The sequence below is a fragment of the Aythya fuligula genome, chromosome 2 (assembly GCF_009819795.1).
Source record: "Aythya fuligula isolate bAytFul2 chromosome 2, bAytFul2.pri, whole genome shotgun sequence".
Classification (NCBI taxonomy): Eukaryota; Metazoa; Chordata; class Aves; order Anseriformes; family Anatidae; genus Aythya; species Aythya fuligula.
This window is the reverse complement of record NC_045560.1, coordinates 71624220-71639928: the sequence shown is the minus strand read 5'-3', so window position 1 is coordinate 71639928 and position 15709 is coordinate 71624220. Positions and strand designations below refer to the sequence as shown.

Below are 15709 nucleotides of genomic sequence, written 5' to 3'. Positions count from 1 at the left end.
AAAATTGATTGAACAAAGGTGATTGGAAAAAAAATAATTTAAAAAAGTGTGTTTTGAAATGCATATGTAAGAGTCTCTGTTGTCTGGTATACCTAACCAGGGATGAGAATGAGAATCATCTCTCTCCTCATTGGTATCCCACTTTTGCTATGCCAATGGCAATGCATTAGCAGGACAGGCTTCCAGGAACAGAATCCCTGAGAAAAGCAGATTAAATAGCTTGCATTTTCTGAAAACTTGATAGGTGTATATGTGTGTGTTTTAAGAAGGGGTGTTGTCAGATTAAACTGCAAAATAATGTCTGTTCAAGCCAGAATCTCTTACCTGTAGTGAGCTGTTTAATGATAATTTGATGTATGATTTTTTTTTTCTTTAAAGAGAGTAAGAGAGACTGAAAGGTGACTTTACCTCTGTTAAACACATACTTGCAGCTGAAGAAATGAGGCTCTTGGTCATTCTTTTTTGCGACTAGACTAGTTCATTTAAAGGACAGTAAAACACACTGGAGTTCATGGCAGGAACAAAAAACTTTACAGATTGTGCATGTGCCTCTTCTATTCCCTCCCCAAAGTCCTCTGCTGTGGCTAGTAAAAGCTTTGTGAGTGTAGTGTGCACAGTGAGTCTTCTATCTATCAGCACCTTGGTTGTATCTGTCCCTTGTTAAGTAGGGATAAATCAGGAGGGCATGTGCCCCACCGCACTTTGAGTTGAGGGGCTAGTCATCCATGTGGAATACTTCTCTCCATTGCTGAATAAAAAAGCAAAATATAATTGCCATGTCCTGGCTTTTAGTTTACAGACGCTTGTCATTGTTTGTCACTGTGTCCCTGTTTACTTCAGCTCTGATCACCTCCTTGCCCACCTCCTGAGTGGAAATGTACTTTTTAGCTTTCTGTGAGTTCTTTGCTTGCAGTATTACAAACATATTAGTGTGGTTCTTGAGTTTAGCAGCTTTTTTTTTTTTTTTTCCTGTGGTAATAAGACTGGGAAGCACCTTTGTACACAAAATGAGGATTGCACTTAATTAGAATATGAGTTTGTGTGCTTGCTTTTTCTCACAAACTGGGGAAAAAATGGTATGAAGTGAAATACGCTAAATTGTAGTGTAAAGTATATATAATTTTAGAAATACAAAAGAAACAATTTAAAAGAAATTTAAACAGTTGCTTTCCCAGGAAAACAATATTTATGCAAGTCTTCCCCTGTTAAGTTGTGTGTTTGTATTTGATGAAGTGTTTATCCAGCAGTGAGCACTTCAATAAATATCTTCAGATGTTTGAGTTCAGTTTACTTTTCCTTTACTTGATAACATTTTTGCTTCTCCATCTCACTTAATCATACCCTTATTCCTAAATTTCTCTCTATTTCCTAATTAATACTATAAAAGATACTTTCAGTAGATGCCAAAGATTGTCAAACATGTCAGTGACTTTATTTGCTGTTGTTAACAACTCCAGCTATAAAGGTCAGCATAGGATTTTATGTATTTCTTCCCTTTTTATGTGGGTGCTGGGGGTGAGGGGGTGTTGGTTGTATTGATTTGACATATAGACTATGTTCATAGGGTAAATGATGCCTGGCACTGTACTTAATTTGTTGAGGCACCTAGCTGAATCTATGTTGTGAGATGAATGACAAAATTTGTTCTGATCCATATGCAATCATCCTTTTATATCAGCATCAAATCTGTCGACATCTAATTGTGATACTTCCTGTTTGTATTTCTGTAGAAGATAAAAGGGTATGTTTTTCCTTTTTAGTATGTGAAAAGCGTGGACTATACAGTCCCTTGCTAGATTCCTCAGAGCAGGCTCCTGTCTGATACTTTTTTCAGGTTTCTTGATTAATGCAATTTTTCTCTAAAAGCTTGGTTTTGGGCTGCCAAAGGGGCAGGGTTACTATGCCAGTGATGGGGTCCTGGAGGGGTTCTTGTTGCTACTCCCTCCCCTGTTTTGCTTAACAGGAACAGCTTGAGATGGGAGGTCCAGCTTTTCGACAAGGTTTAACACCTGTGTTTGAATTCTCAGATTAGCTTGAGTGCCAGGTTGGTGTGTGGAAAAACACAGAAAGACAAACATCAGTGCTAAAACTGGAAGGTGCCCACACTGCAAAATGGAGCCTTTTGTGAAGGCAAGTGAGGGATTTCATTGCCTCTGAAGCCAAGCCAGCAATGGGCTCATGATGCGGAGAGGGGAAGTGCTGCGGCAGCTGTTCTTGTTGCCGTTCAAAGAAGACTTGTTCCCAAAGCTGTTGATTCGGGTTTACTTTTAGTTAAATACACATCACAGAGGAGACTGGCTTAGTGTTGGAGAAGACACTGTAAACCACATCGTGTGCGAATTGTAGTACAGGACACACAAATTACAGTGTCCAAACTGGTTGTGGGAGGAGCTGCTGTTCCCTTGTCTCTGTGGCCAGTGGTTAGGTGCTGGTGCAGGCAAGTGGATTTCAGAAGAGCACGACAGAGGAATAAAGAAGAGCTTTTGCTGAGGCAGAGGAGGACTGAAAATAACCGCAGTATGCATCATGCACTTCCCTACAGAGGTTTCCAGTGCCAAATTGACCCTCGTTTGCCCATGTTCAGGCAACAAACAAGTTCCAAAGCACTTCTAGTTGTTTATTTTCCTGTTGATTTAACTCTGAAGTAGCTTAGTAAGACCTTTGAAGTAGCACTTCTTTGACAGGTGGCATTTTGTTTAGGCCAGAATCGGGTCCGTGTGCCCAGAGGGGTGTGCTGGGCCCAGCAGCCAGAGGCCTCTCGGAGCAGGGAGATGTGCCTCCAGCTTGTACAGCGGCCAGGAGGGTGAAAGCACATAGCCTATTTTTGCTCACTTTCAAATTAGGACTGCAGATTGCCCACCAATAATCATAACCATCTGTTAGGTTTGTGTGTCTTTATAAAAAAAAAAAAAAAAAAAAAAAAAAAAAAAAAAAAAAACCTTCTGTACCAGCCACGTAGACATGTAATGCTGTAGCAGCCACATCCACATCAGAGGAGGGTGGTGGTAATTAGGAGCTCAGTGTTTGTGGCTGGTTTTCTTTGTCTCTTCAGCTGAAGCAACAAATATGGAATGCTCATCTATCTGTACTTAAAATCAATGTATAAATAAATGAATATACCTTTTAAAAATCTATTTGTGCTTATTTGCTTTAGCAGCATATTCAGATGTAGTTTGTTAAATCATCTAATTATTGCATGTTTATCTGCCTTGAAGTCAAGAAGGTTCCCTGAGGGAACTAGTTGTTGTTTGTGCAGTATTAATCAATAACCACTGTCGTGTTTGTTTTTTTTCCCTCCAAATTCTGTTCACAGACTGAGACACCGTAGTATATAGGTCAGTTGCTGTCTGTGACTTGTTTGTCTAGGTTTTTGCATATTTTTTTTTTTCTGAGTAAAGTAAAACACATTTCAGAAGCAGTGCAATTGCTCTGTCAACAGTGCCATGTCAACAGGAAGTAGATGTTGTTGCGTGTTTTTTAGTGGGAAAACCACAAGGCACGTTGATACCTTGGTTAATTGAACAAAGTAAGACAGATGTAATTTATGGAATCTGAAAGCACTGCTGTTTGGATGTCCCCAACAGTGGACACAAGTTTTAGGTAGAGGCGGACAAAAGAAAATTGGTGAAAGACAGTAGCTCCAAAATGTTTTACTAGAAAGACAAAAATTATCGTGATTATTTTCTTAAGCAGAAGAACTTGGAAGCTGCAGAATGTGCAGAAAACTGGACCTTAAAAGAATGTGTATAAAGTACCTCTACATGATGCTGGACAGCTTTGGTCTTCGGCCTACCATTATCCGTAGTCCAAATAAGTGTGGGCCATTGACAGAAGAAGAACAATGACAATTTAAGCCACCTGGTAATCTGCACTTCTGTCAAATTTTCAGTAATGCTGTCAAGTAACGAGTACATTGTGAAAAGAGGCCAAAACATTTCCTTGCTTCCACATAAATCTTACTTACTATAAAATATGTACATATAAATGCTAGTATTGTACATATACATTTAGACCAAATCCTTAGTTATTTCACTGGCTCACAGAACCACATTTAGTCTTATCTGCAAACTATCTGTAATTGCACAGTTTTTTCTATACGTATCTAATACTCTAGGGCAGTTCCAAGTAATCAGTTTGCAGGATCTGCTGTTTGGTCACTGAAGAAACTTCTGTTTATTTAATTGCTATACTTTACTGTAAATATATTTAGAAGTCATGTTGATGAATCTGTGTTTTTTCATACCTTCTGTTAAGGTGCCTTCTACACTACTGCAGAGAATGGGGATAATTGTCTACACCAGGTCCTTTAATGGAGGTGCACCAAACAGCTCAGTTGCTAAGATTGCATGAAAGATGTCTATATATAGGTACTTACCTCTATAATTAGCACGTTATGCTTACATCAGACAGTGTTTTCAAAATGTAGTTCAAAGTGAGTTCATGTCTCCAAGCATTAATTACAGCTTCCGTTTCACATCTGTTATTGGAGAGCAGTAGACAAAGATTTATGTAAACACAGCAGGCTTTGAATTGGAAATTTAGTGGAATCTATATCTGGTGATCACTGTTTCTAAAAGATGGTCAGTTAAATAGATCAAGATTTGTCTTCCAAAGACCAATTACTGTTATTTTGTTATTTTTCTTTTTAAATCCATATTAAAGGAAGAATATAGCTGTAACAATATGAGTAAAGTAAACAAATGCCATTGATTGGTTAACCAACTTTTATTCTTTTTTAATTGCTCTTTACTGCTGAACTTGTGACACTGCTAATAATAACAATAAAAACTTTACCTGAAGTCCCTACTGAAAACATTGGGGATTTCTAAGGTGTGTATACTCAGATCTTAACAAATCTTTTGGTCTGAGAAGTTGTGGTCAACATAATAAAAAAGGAGTTGCTCAGAAAGGTCTTTGTGGTTGAGTAAGCTATCGTGTTTTCAATGGCTACACAAACAACTTGATTTTAGGTAAATTGCTGTTACAGTTTGTAGTAGGTTAGGTTCTCTTGATAACCTGCTATGTGTGTATGGTGCAATAGTTATATTACTGGCCATCATCAACGGACTCTGTCAGTGAGGAAGGTGAGGAGGAGGAAGACAAAGTTCTGTTAAAATAACAAAAATCTTGCTTTTTGCCTGCTCTGTACCACTATTTTTCTTTCCATTTGGCTAGCTGCTAAAAGAATAAATGATGCATGAAGGGTCAACAGTAAATTCCTGTTGATTTCCATGAGTTTTGAATGAGAACTGAGTCTTTTGTATTGAAAACTACAAAGTGGAAATCTTACCATCTTGTACAGACTTGAGCATTAGTGATGATATTGCTAATGTTTTCTTAGATTTGAAGGATTGCTTTTTGCATTGGCTTTTCCACATCTTTATTGAATGTCACTGGTAACGATGTGAGCTGAGAAGAACAGAAAGTAGACCAATTTGAAGTTATATTTTTTTAACAATTGGATTGTAAATGGTGCTGGATACTTCTGCATGCACCTTTGTATTGCTTGCAGGTAAGGTTGATCTCCTTTCTTCAAGGTCTATTTGCTCGCAAACATCTACAAAGGAGGGTAGGGATTTAAACTCTGAAACTTAAGCCACTTGTCTGTCACCAGGACGTGTTTTCTTAATGTGAATTGGGCTTTGACTGTAAAGTGAGCTGCACAAAATTTACTGCTTGTGCTACACAGACCAAATGCCTTATTCCAGCAGTTTAAAACTAAAAAGGCTATAGACAAGCATTTTAAGTTAAAAATGTTATAGCTGCTGTCTACCTGCTTAAGTGGATAGTTCATAGTGAGACTTTAATTTGAAAAGATTTAATCCATTTCTCACAAGCAGTTTAAATTATTTCCTTTTGATGTCTGTCAACATTTATTTTCAAAACACAGTGGGATCTAGACGTTCCCTTCAGCAGATTTGGCTACTAATACAGTTTGCCATCTTAGTGCTGATTTGTAGACCCATGGCTACTTGACTGTAGTTCAGTGCCATCCAATAAATAATCTGGAATTGACTTCATTTTGGTTATTCAGGCTTTTGGTTTCTATTTTCATGCTCTGTTAAAGCATACTTTCTATTCTTCCTACTTGCCTCCTGAAAGAGCATTTTTTGTAGGAGAGGCTTAAAATGCCTAAAGCATGGAAGTTTCAAAAATCTGGATATCAGTACAGAATATACTTGCAGGCAGAAAAAAATCAGATCTCCAAAACTTTATATTAAAAATATTTCTCCCGAGTTCTGGAGACACTGATTTTGGCGATATCATTGAATAGAAGTTTTGTTTTCATTTGCATGTGTTTTCTCTGAAAAGCCCCTTTATCTTAGCAAGATTATCGATAGGAAGGAAGAACTTACTTTTCCCTTGCTTGAGGGCTAATTAGACCTTCAGACAGCTTTGAAAAAGGCATTTGAACATTGTGCAATAACAAAGCAGGAAGAAGAACCAATGTGTGGCCACAGGCCATTTGAAATGAAGAGCCATGGGGTCTCCACTCTTTGTGGAGCCTTTTCTGATTTGAGCTAGTGTTCTCCTCATTAGAGCCAAGCTGTGAAATTGAGCAAACCTACAGTCACATTATGTATTGCTGCACATGAAAATGTCAAAAAATCAATGTCTCATTCTGATTGATCATGTTTTTGTTTTTTTGTGTGTGTTTTGTTTTTTTTTAATTCAGGAGGTCACCTTCTCTCTTCACTTGGCCATGGAAGAGATTCTTCCATAAGAAGTAGATGTTTTATATAAACAGTCTAGGCAGTAGATTGCTGAAGATCATTATCCTGACATCCAGTAGACAGACCTGCTAAATGGTAGAGATTCTGTTGGTTCTCTTGTATTAGTCAGCAAAGAACAAGGAGGCTTGGTCCTTCTTATACTGAGGAGAAAAATTACTAGAAACTGGTGAATTTCTTAAATCAGGAAAGGTGTCCATCTGATATTAATATTATAGTCTTTTACATCAGAATGTTTTTACTTTTTACCTTGGGCTGTAACAACCCTTTTGTATCAGTTTTTCATTATATTAGTTTCACATTCCCCACCTGGGTTTTGCCATTTCTGGTTTTAAGGTATGGGTTTTTTCTTCTTTGGCCCTTTTAATATTCTTGGGCACTTATTTCTTCGATGCCAGTTCATCTTGTATCCTCCAGGGGAAAAACAAACAAACAAACAAAAAAAAAACCATTGGAGATCCTGTAGGTGTTGTGTGGATTCTGGATAACATTTGTGAAGTTACTCGAGTATCTCGATCCACAAAGAATTGTCTGTTCCATAGGAGAAAGTTAATGGGAAAGCAAAGGGAGTGGATCTCAACTTGTGGAGATCTCTTGTTTTTATGCAGGTTCTTCATGATCTCTGAGCCTTCTCTTGAGTTAAGCTGAAAGATACAGCTGCCACTGCACTCTGTTCTGCTATTTCTGTTGGTAGCTAACGTGAACAAAACCCAGTTTTTACCCCTGACGAAACACAAAGATTTTCTAGCTTCAGTTAGCTCTCTAGAACAAGGACGCTATGGATGTGCAAGGTTGGAACTGTAGGGAGTGGAAAGATTAGCATAGTTTAGAAGTTAAAGGTAGCTGGGCTGCAAAGTTTGTCTTTCTTCGTGAAAAGGTAACATAGCCTTTGTCCTCAGAGAGGCCTGGAACAGGGTGGTGTAGGTTAAAGCTTGGTACCAATGGAAGCGTAAGGTCACTTTAACAGAGTTGAAGAGTGAATGCAACAGACAAAGATGCAATTAAATGGGGATATTGTTGCCCAACAGTTGCCTCTGATCATCTGAAATCATGTATAAATATTTCAAATTTATTCCAGAATCTTGCCATGAGCTGTGCCAGTAAAAACAAGCATAAAGCCCAGCTTTGAAAATACCTTCTTCTGTTACTCCACAAACCTGATCTGTTCTCAGCACAGAAAGGGAAAAGGCCATCAGGGAGGGGAGGTAGCTGGTAGAAGAGGCTGATGCAGCTTACCTTGTGGAGCAAAGCACATGGGAAAATGCAGTTAAGCAGTGTGAATGTGTCTGGGAAGAGACTTAGAGAAAACAATGAGAGGGACAACATTAAAAGGTAGGTCTTGAATGTAGGCAGCTGCCTGATGGCATTTGAACTTAGTGACATGCTGTCTCATTCTGATTCCCTTCAGAAGGTCATCTCCTGTGGATGCTAACTCCCATGTTTATAGGATGTTTTGTGAACACACAGGCCATCTCATTTTGCAATCAGTTCTACAACTGACTCTGAGAAGAAGGAAGGAGAATATATTTGTGCGTATGATATGCACACATAATGATGTGTGCATTGAGAAGGAACACAGTGATAAAGAAAAGCAAAGCTGATGTAAATTTGGGCTGATGGAAACCCACCATGAGTCACCAAACATGGTGAGGGCTGCAGAAGCCCAAGCATGTAAGGATAATTACAGAGTATGACATTTTCATCACAAACATGGCTTGATTGGTTGAAAACATCTAAACTTGTAGTCTAGTAATTCAGTTTGATTATGGCTTTTAAGAAAGGAGCTTGGCTTCAGACATTTTAGCTTATAATTTAGGGAGAAAACTGGATTCCATCCCACTGAAATTAGCTCAAGACCAGCTGAAAGACACAGCATACTTACCACAGAGAGGATAAATCAAGAATCTACCATGAACAACAGCATTAATTTTCATCCCGCTTATGGCATGCATATGCTCCTTCTGCTCCCTTCCTTAAAAAGCACCCCAAAATATGGTCCAGCCATCTTTCTCCTTTTTATGCTAACATGTGTATGGTGGTTGACCTAGTTAGCTTTGCTTCAGCATAAATGCAGTCACCATTAAAATTAATCCTCTTACGTGGGAGAATTGGGGAAAAATTGAGGCTCTGCCTAGAGCATTAAACAAACTTTTAATCCCAGGTTTTACACCATCAAACTTCAAAATTTAGTGTTGAGGAGATAGAGAAATTTGACAGCTATTTTGTGCTCTTTTAAGACTGTCTGTATTTGCATGTGCTATGAAAGCACAGGTGTTTTAATTCAATAGTGTTACTCTAGCCTACATGATAAAAGGTATGAGAGAGATGAGGCTTGTGTGGAACATGGATGATCTTTTAACATTTGTTATCTGAAGGTACCAGACAGTGGCTTTCTAGTGAGCCAGTTGCACTACAGTTTTATTTCAGTTTCCCTTATATTAATGGCAAGACCAGAAAATGATACTTGTTTCATAAATTGCCAGGTTGATACACAACCACCACCACCAAACAAACTAAAAACAGACAGTAGCCCTTACTCATCAGACATGGAATCAGTTCCATCAATGATTGTAACAAAGTTGAGAGCTGTACAAAAACAGTCTGGAAACATAGTTTTTGATGCATCTGCAAACATGATTTTGTTTCCGCAGTAAGGATAGTTGGTTTTTTGGCCCAAAGCAGAATATCTTGAAAGTGCTCTGAAAAGAGGGTTGGGTGCCTAGAGTGCTGTCTTAGTGTTAATGCATGTATCTGTGACCAAGCATCTTAATTCTGTATTTGATCAGTTCCAATGTTCCTAGTGTCATGCTAAACAATGTTTCAAAGAATATATTGATATTGGCGTCACTGAAGAAGCACGGTGATTGAAATTAAGTAATGTAGTCTTTTTGTGCCTGTTTTAATAGTGCAAGCAGTTTTAGCTTCTCTTCTGATCGTTGATCAAAGACTTCATTCGGGAGCAGCGTGTAACGCCCTTTAACAGAGTCCTCCTGCCTTCTCTGTCACCTTCCCTGTAGCATGATATGCAAAGCCCAAGATAAGTCCTTTTCTATTCTTTTCGTTTTCTTTTAAAGAAAGAAGGAAAAATTGGATGTCTCAAATACTAGAAGTCAGGGAATTACAGAGGAGTACGTTGATGTAGTGGGTTAAGAGAGGTCACGAGAAAAATAGTGTGGGATAAAATTGATGACCTTACATGGGAAAACCAGGCTTGGATAAAACACAGAGATCATTAAAGAATCCTTGGGAATAAAAAAGCTATTGTGGAGGAGATGCCTGAATCTTGGCATGAGAGGGGAAGAAATGGAAGGTGGATGATTGCTGGACATGAAGCAAGGCTGAAAGGATGTATGCAGAAAAGATTTTGTGAAACGGAAAAAGATGGAGAGCAAAGGTAGTCCTGATCTACACAGTGTGATTGGTTTATAGGATTAATTAAGTGAACGTGTGCTCGGGCTGCTTCCTTATTTGTTGCTTGTTCTGTGTAAGAAAACTGAAAAAGAAAACTGAAGGGGAAATTTCAAATTCTACTTTTTCCTCTTTTATTTAGAAAGCCTTTTCTACATGGGGTAGAAGGATGTTTAAAATTATATTTAGCTAAACTATTGCAAACTTTTTTCTCATCATTTTAAGCTAACTTGAAAGAGATTATTTCAACCAAGATAACTTCTGTAGTGATAGACAGGACTACTCTGACAATCTATAGTTTCTCTGGAGTATTTCTGTGGGTGTCAGAAATCTTTGTGAGCTCTTGAGCCTTGTTAAAGAACTAAGTTGTTCTTGAGTGTTTGAAGAAGTCTGGGGTGATTTCTAGACATAAGGTTTAAAACTGATTGCTGTCACAAGGCAACAAGCAAAACAAACAAAGAAAGCATTTAGAGAACTGGTGAAAAATCTCTTCCTTTCTCAAGTACATCTTTCATTTTGACTCTTGTGATGCCATTGTCTAACTGAACGTCTAGCTGAGAAGACAGGGCTTGAACTTCTAATTTTGGAAGTCAAAGGATCAGCAAACAATCTTATTTCCTTTTTTTTGTGTGTGTGTGTTAAAAGGGGGAGCAGGAGTGTCTGTAGTTTGTGACCAGGATGCATTACCAATGTAAAATTTCAGTAAAAAAAAAAAATAAGCAGAAAGCACCACATTAGGATTCAGACTGAATTACTCAACTTTTCATTTATTTTTAGATTCAAATTTGTTTATTAATGGTGATCTGATAATGAGTTGTTGCTGGTTTAGTCCATAACAAAAGAAACCAGGCTTGCAGCAGAAGCTCTACACAGTATTTCTTTGAAATACCCCTCAGACTTTTTCAGCAGGAAATTTTCAGAAATTTTCAGTCCACTTGCTGGTACTCTGGCAGACACATTAGTATTTTTCCCATTCATAACTGCTTTGGAGTGCTTTCATTACAACAAGCAATTATTGACTGCGAGAATCAGATTAGAAACTGCAAAGAACAAAGAGAAGAATTAATTCACTCTCTTTTAAGCAAAGTGGAAGTGACATTCTTACATGAAAACACCTTTTCTGAAATTTCATCTAAGCAGCTGCCTCACAAGGTTAGCATAATAAAGTAATTCAGAGTTCCTGCTTTTGACTGGTATCTGCTTTAATTTGCAGTATGAATGATGCCTGGTGCAGGAAAAGTGCTCAGGAGATAGCATAACAGCCCTGTGCTTTTTTGTGTATCTTTGCACCCGCCTCACTTGCTGCTATCCTGCTTGCACTTGCAAAACTGGAAAGTCTGCCCTCAGAGAAAGCGGTTGAATGGGGAGGCTGATAGGATTCCTGAGGGGATGGAGGCAGAGCCCTGCATGGGACAGGGTGAATTGTTGGCACCTGCTCCCTGTCTGTGAGTCCAACCGTGCTCCAAGTCCATGACTCAGGGGCTTCTGGGGATGCCAGGGTGGAGGCTGACAGAAGTGCGATTGGGTTTCAGTGAAATTGTGCTGCTAGTAACAACATGGGATGGTGAGGGGACAGGAAAAGTAGTGATCCTGGCATTGTTACAGCAAATGACTCTTGGAACAGAATCTGCTCACGGATCTGGAACTGCCTGTGTCATTTTGAAAAAGTTTTGCTGAAGTCATGGGAAAGATCATCTCAGGTCGAGAGAGCTGGTGCAGAAGTGGGCTGCTCTCCTGATACTTCGGGTTTGGAATAGGAGAAGCAAGAAGAGTTGCACTGCAGTCAGTGGTGGTGCTTTTTGCCAGTGCTTTATCACTGGAAGGTGGAGGAGTATTGTGGTGGTCTGTTATGTGTTTGACCACACAGAAGCTGTAGAGTGGATATTTACAGTTATAAAGTTGGGTGGTATCAGTGTTCATATGTTTGCTTGTTTGCCGTAGTATCTGGTTTGATGGTGTGCCTCAAATTACTATTCCTACTTCTGACTTCAGTCAGACTTTTTAGTAGGGTAAAGAGGTGGATCCGTAGCAGTATACAGTGCAGGCATTGACCAATAAACCATTCATATAATTAAATATTATGGATATATCCCTGCCCATGCAATCTGTACTGAAATACGTATCAAGCTGAGGAAGTTTGTTCCTAGATACTTGCCCACTAGTTATTCAAGAACCCAAGAGGTGATGATCCCAGGAAATTAAACTGTTGTCTCGGTGCTCTAATTGCCCTGCGATACGATCTCGTGTTGAAATGGGATCTTTCCTCTAGCTGAAACCTTATGAGCTATTGTACAGTGTGGCAGGTTTATGAAACATACGGACTGTGAGCTCACAGCTCTGTAAAATACACCTCAGTTACAGTGAGGAAGAACATTCCCCTTGCATCTAATAAAATTGTCATCATTTCAAGGACATTGCTGTAGTCTCCTTAGCAAAAGCTGCTGCTGGTGTTGGGCCTAACAGAGGATGAAGCAGATGGATAATGGGAAATAAAGCATCAGGATAACAGTGAGAAAGGAGAGCGGATACACAGTGATAATTACGTATTAATTAAGGAGAAGAGAAAGGAGGCAGGTAGATGTGAAATGCAAATGCTGTGGAGACATGGAAGAGATTGAAAGAGAGGAAAGCATGAGGGAGCTGGTGGTCAGTGGGTCTTCACAAGTGCCCCTGCAGTGGCTTGCTGGAGGCAGTGCTGCAGGTGGAGGACATGGGGCCCCTTCCTGAAGCCCTCTGGGGATAAGGTGCTGCATACACAAAGAGAGCCCCAGCCCTGCTGCGAGCTTCATAGCCAATTCCTGTTGGTGATGACAGGGTTATCTGCTGACAGAGCATCTGCATGTACACGGGGACTGTGCTACAGAGCTGCAGCCCAGATCTTTGCAAGGCCACAGCAGAGCTGTTGAAGCCAGGTGCTCTAGCTTCTGGCGTGTAACCTCAGAAAGAGCGCTTAACAAAATAAAATTAGTATCACAGCGTTAACACCACATATATTGTATGCTATATCAATTAGTTTTATGTGCCCCGGAAATGTACCGGAAATTCTGGAGATAGTGTGCTTAATGTTATCTCCTGCTTCACTTAATTTGATTTTATTTTAAAAATATATTCAGGTGGCTAGACGATGACTGTGAAGCAGATGGAAAAGACAGAAAATGAGTAACAGTGCAAATAGGCTGTTGTACATGATCACGTTACCACAGTTTAATGAGTTAAGGCAATGGGAATGGGTATAAGCTACTACCTGGGTGGTTTTAACTGATGTGCTCTCTAATTGCAACAGGAGAGAAATGAATGTTGTGTCAGTTGCCATTGTGCATCAAAGCAGTAGTAAATTAAGTTGCATAAATTTAGTGTTTTGGCAGCATCTGCCGGTTCATGTACTTTTCTTAGGGCCTGTTACCCTCTAATGATGCTAGTGTCTGATACTCCCATCTTAAAAATGGGGAACGGAGAAGGTTTTTGATACTGTGCATGGCAAAACAGCCTTTGCAGCAGTGCTCAGGACCTAGGGATACAGTCAGGTTTAGAAAGTTCATAAAGTCTCTAAGAACGTGTGAAAAGCACATGTTCACTGGTGCTCATTGATGCTCCTGTGCAGTGGTAAATGGCGTTAATGCAGGGACGAATCCTGAGCTTGGAAGCTCTGTGCTGTAGGCAGGGTAAGCATGAAGACACGGGGGAGGTGGAAACAGTTTTCACCCTTCTGTTGCTCTTGTCCAAAGAACAAAAGTGGGGAAAACTACTAGCCAACTTTATCCAAACTAATGAGGATTGGTAGGCTTTTGCAAATATGTTTACTGTGTGAGGTCTGTTATTTTGCTCTACCCCATCTCTAATAACAACTGTGGGGATTTTGTGCTTGCAGACGTACATCGGTTCCATAGTTGCTTCTGTGAACCCTTACAAGACCATCCCAGGGCTGTATGACTGCACTGCCATGGAGCGATACAGCAAGCACCACATGGGAGAGATTGCACCTCACATCTTTGCTGTGGCCAACGAGTGCTACCGCTGCCTTTGGAAGCGTCACGACAACCAGTGTATCCTCATCAGGTAAATGGCTGCTGCTTTGATTATCCCTGACAGTGTACCTCAAGGTGGTTTAGAGACAGGTATTCAGACTGAATGAAGAGGAAGATTCCAAAAGAAAGCAGGCTTTTAAACCATCAGTTTGGGCAGAGATCTTTGAAATTGCAACTCATTATTCTGCAGACCTCTTAAAAGCATCCCTTGCAGCTCAATAGTTTGTCAACACTATACCCCAAACCTGCATCTAGAGGGAAAAAATAAATCTATACCAGTCTTGAGAAATGCTGTAAATAACAACAGCAAAAGAAAAAATTCTTCCCGTTTCAGCTGCTTGATTCTGCCTGATCACTTTTACTTTCTTAATCTCATTGTGCCTTAATTTAATGGCATTTTAATAACCTCCCATTTGATCCACTGCATCACTGGTGCTCAGGATCTCACTGCTGCTGAATGTACACTGAAAGCAGTTGGCATTTCAATAGCTTTTAGCAGTTTTCAGCTCCTCCTTCCTTCTGGCTCCAAAAGAGCAATGAACAGAGCCAGCTCTTCGCCTGGTGTGGCTCCCTTTCCCCAGCCTGCCAGCTCAGCTGCGTTGGCTCACACAAGCACAGGGGAAACCAAATCCTCGCTCACCAGATCAGCAGGACCAGCTTGTTGGCAATCGCAGTGTGGCACCTTCAGGCTCCGTACAGGGACTGATGCATGATGGAGTGAGAATTTGTTTCCCCTCCCTCTCCTCTCTCCCCTTTGCAGTATTTTTGTGCCTGTTTGCTCTCACCATCCTGCAGCCAATAGCACAAGTAAATGTCTTCGAAGTGAGAACTCAGGCACAAGGTGACATGATACTGGCTGTCTCCTGACCTCTGTGGGAGCCCATGCGACAGCAGTGGGACGAAAGCACTGGTCAGCCATCAGGGCAGATAGGGGATGAGGCAAAGTGAGAGTAACACCTTTTGCAGTAGGCAATTTCTACAGGCTTTTAAAATTGCAGAACAATTTGCAAGGTTTCCTGGGTAAGAAGAGGATTTGGTACATGTAGTTCAGCACACAAGCTGTTGTTATAAATGCGGATCAGGTGCAACACAGCTAGGTCTGTTTTCAAGTTTCTGAAAGCTCTCAGCCTCTGCTTGCTCTTTCCTCTGGGCAGGTCCTGTCTGGTAATGACAAAGACAGAGGTGGGCTGTGAGTGAGTTTTTCAACTTTCAACTTTTTTGTTTGGTTGGTTTTGTTTTAATGTAATATATAGTGCTGTACATTAAAAGATGAGTCCAGATGATACTCCAAGATAAATGCACGAAGATCTTTCTGAAATTAGATAGACTGGAGTCGTTATTTTGTGGTGTAATGTCAGCTAATCACTTGTCAACAACCCCCAAACTTGAACTTTGGGGTCTGAAATCATTTCTGGTGCCTAGCAGGTAGCCATTAGTATCTTTGCTAATTTTATTCTGTACTGGCCCATGTATTTTACCTTTCCTTCCAGTTCCTCACAAGCTGCCAAGAGAAAAGCATGTTGTGTCCTAAAAAGGAAGCAAACA

General features: G+C 40.0%; 1 protein-coding gene across 1 annotated transcript in view; it reads left to right on the top strand.

Annotated features, from left to right (window-relative positions):
• Positions 1-15709, top strand: part of MYO10 (myosin X) — a 164431-nt gene that overhangs the window by 71307 nt on the left and 77415 nt on the right. Inside the window, exon 4 of the mRNA XM_032182555.1 lies at positions 14008-14195. Within this exon, the coding sequence (XP_032038446.1) occupies positions 14008-14195 (188 nt within the window). The remainder of the gene's footprint in view (positions 1-14007; positions 14196-15709) is intronic.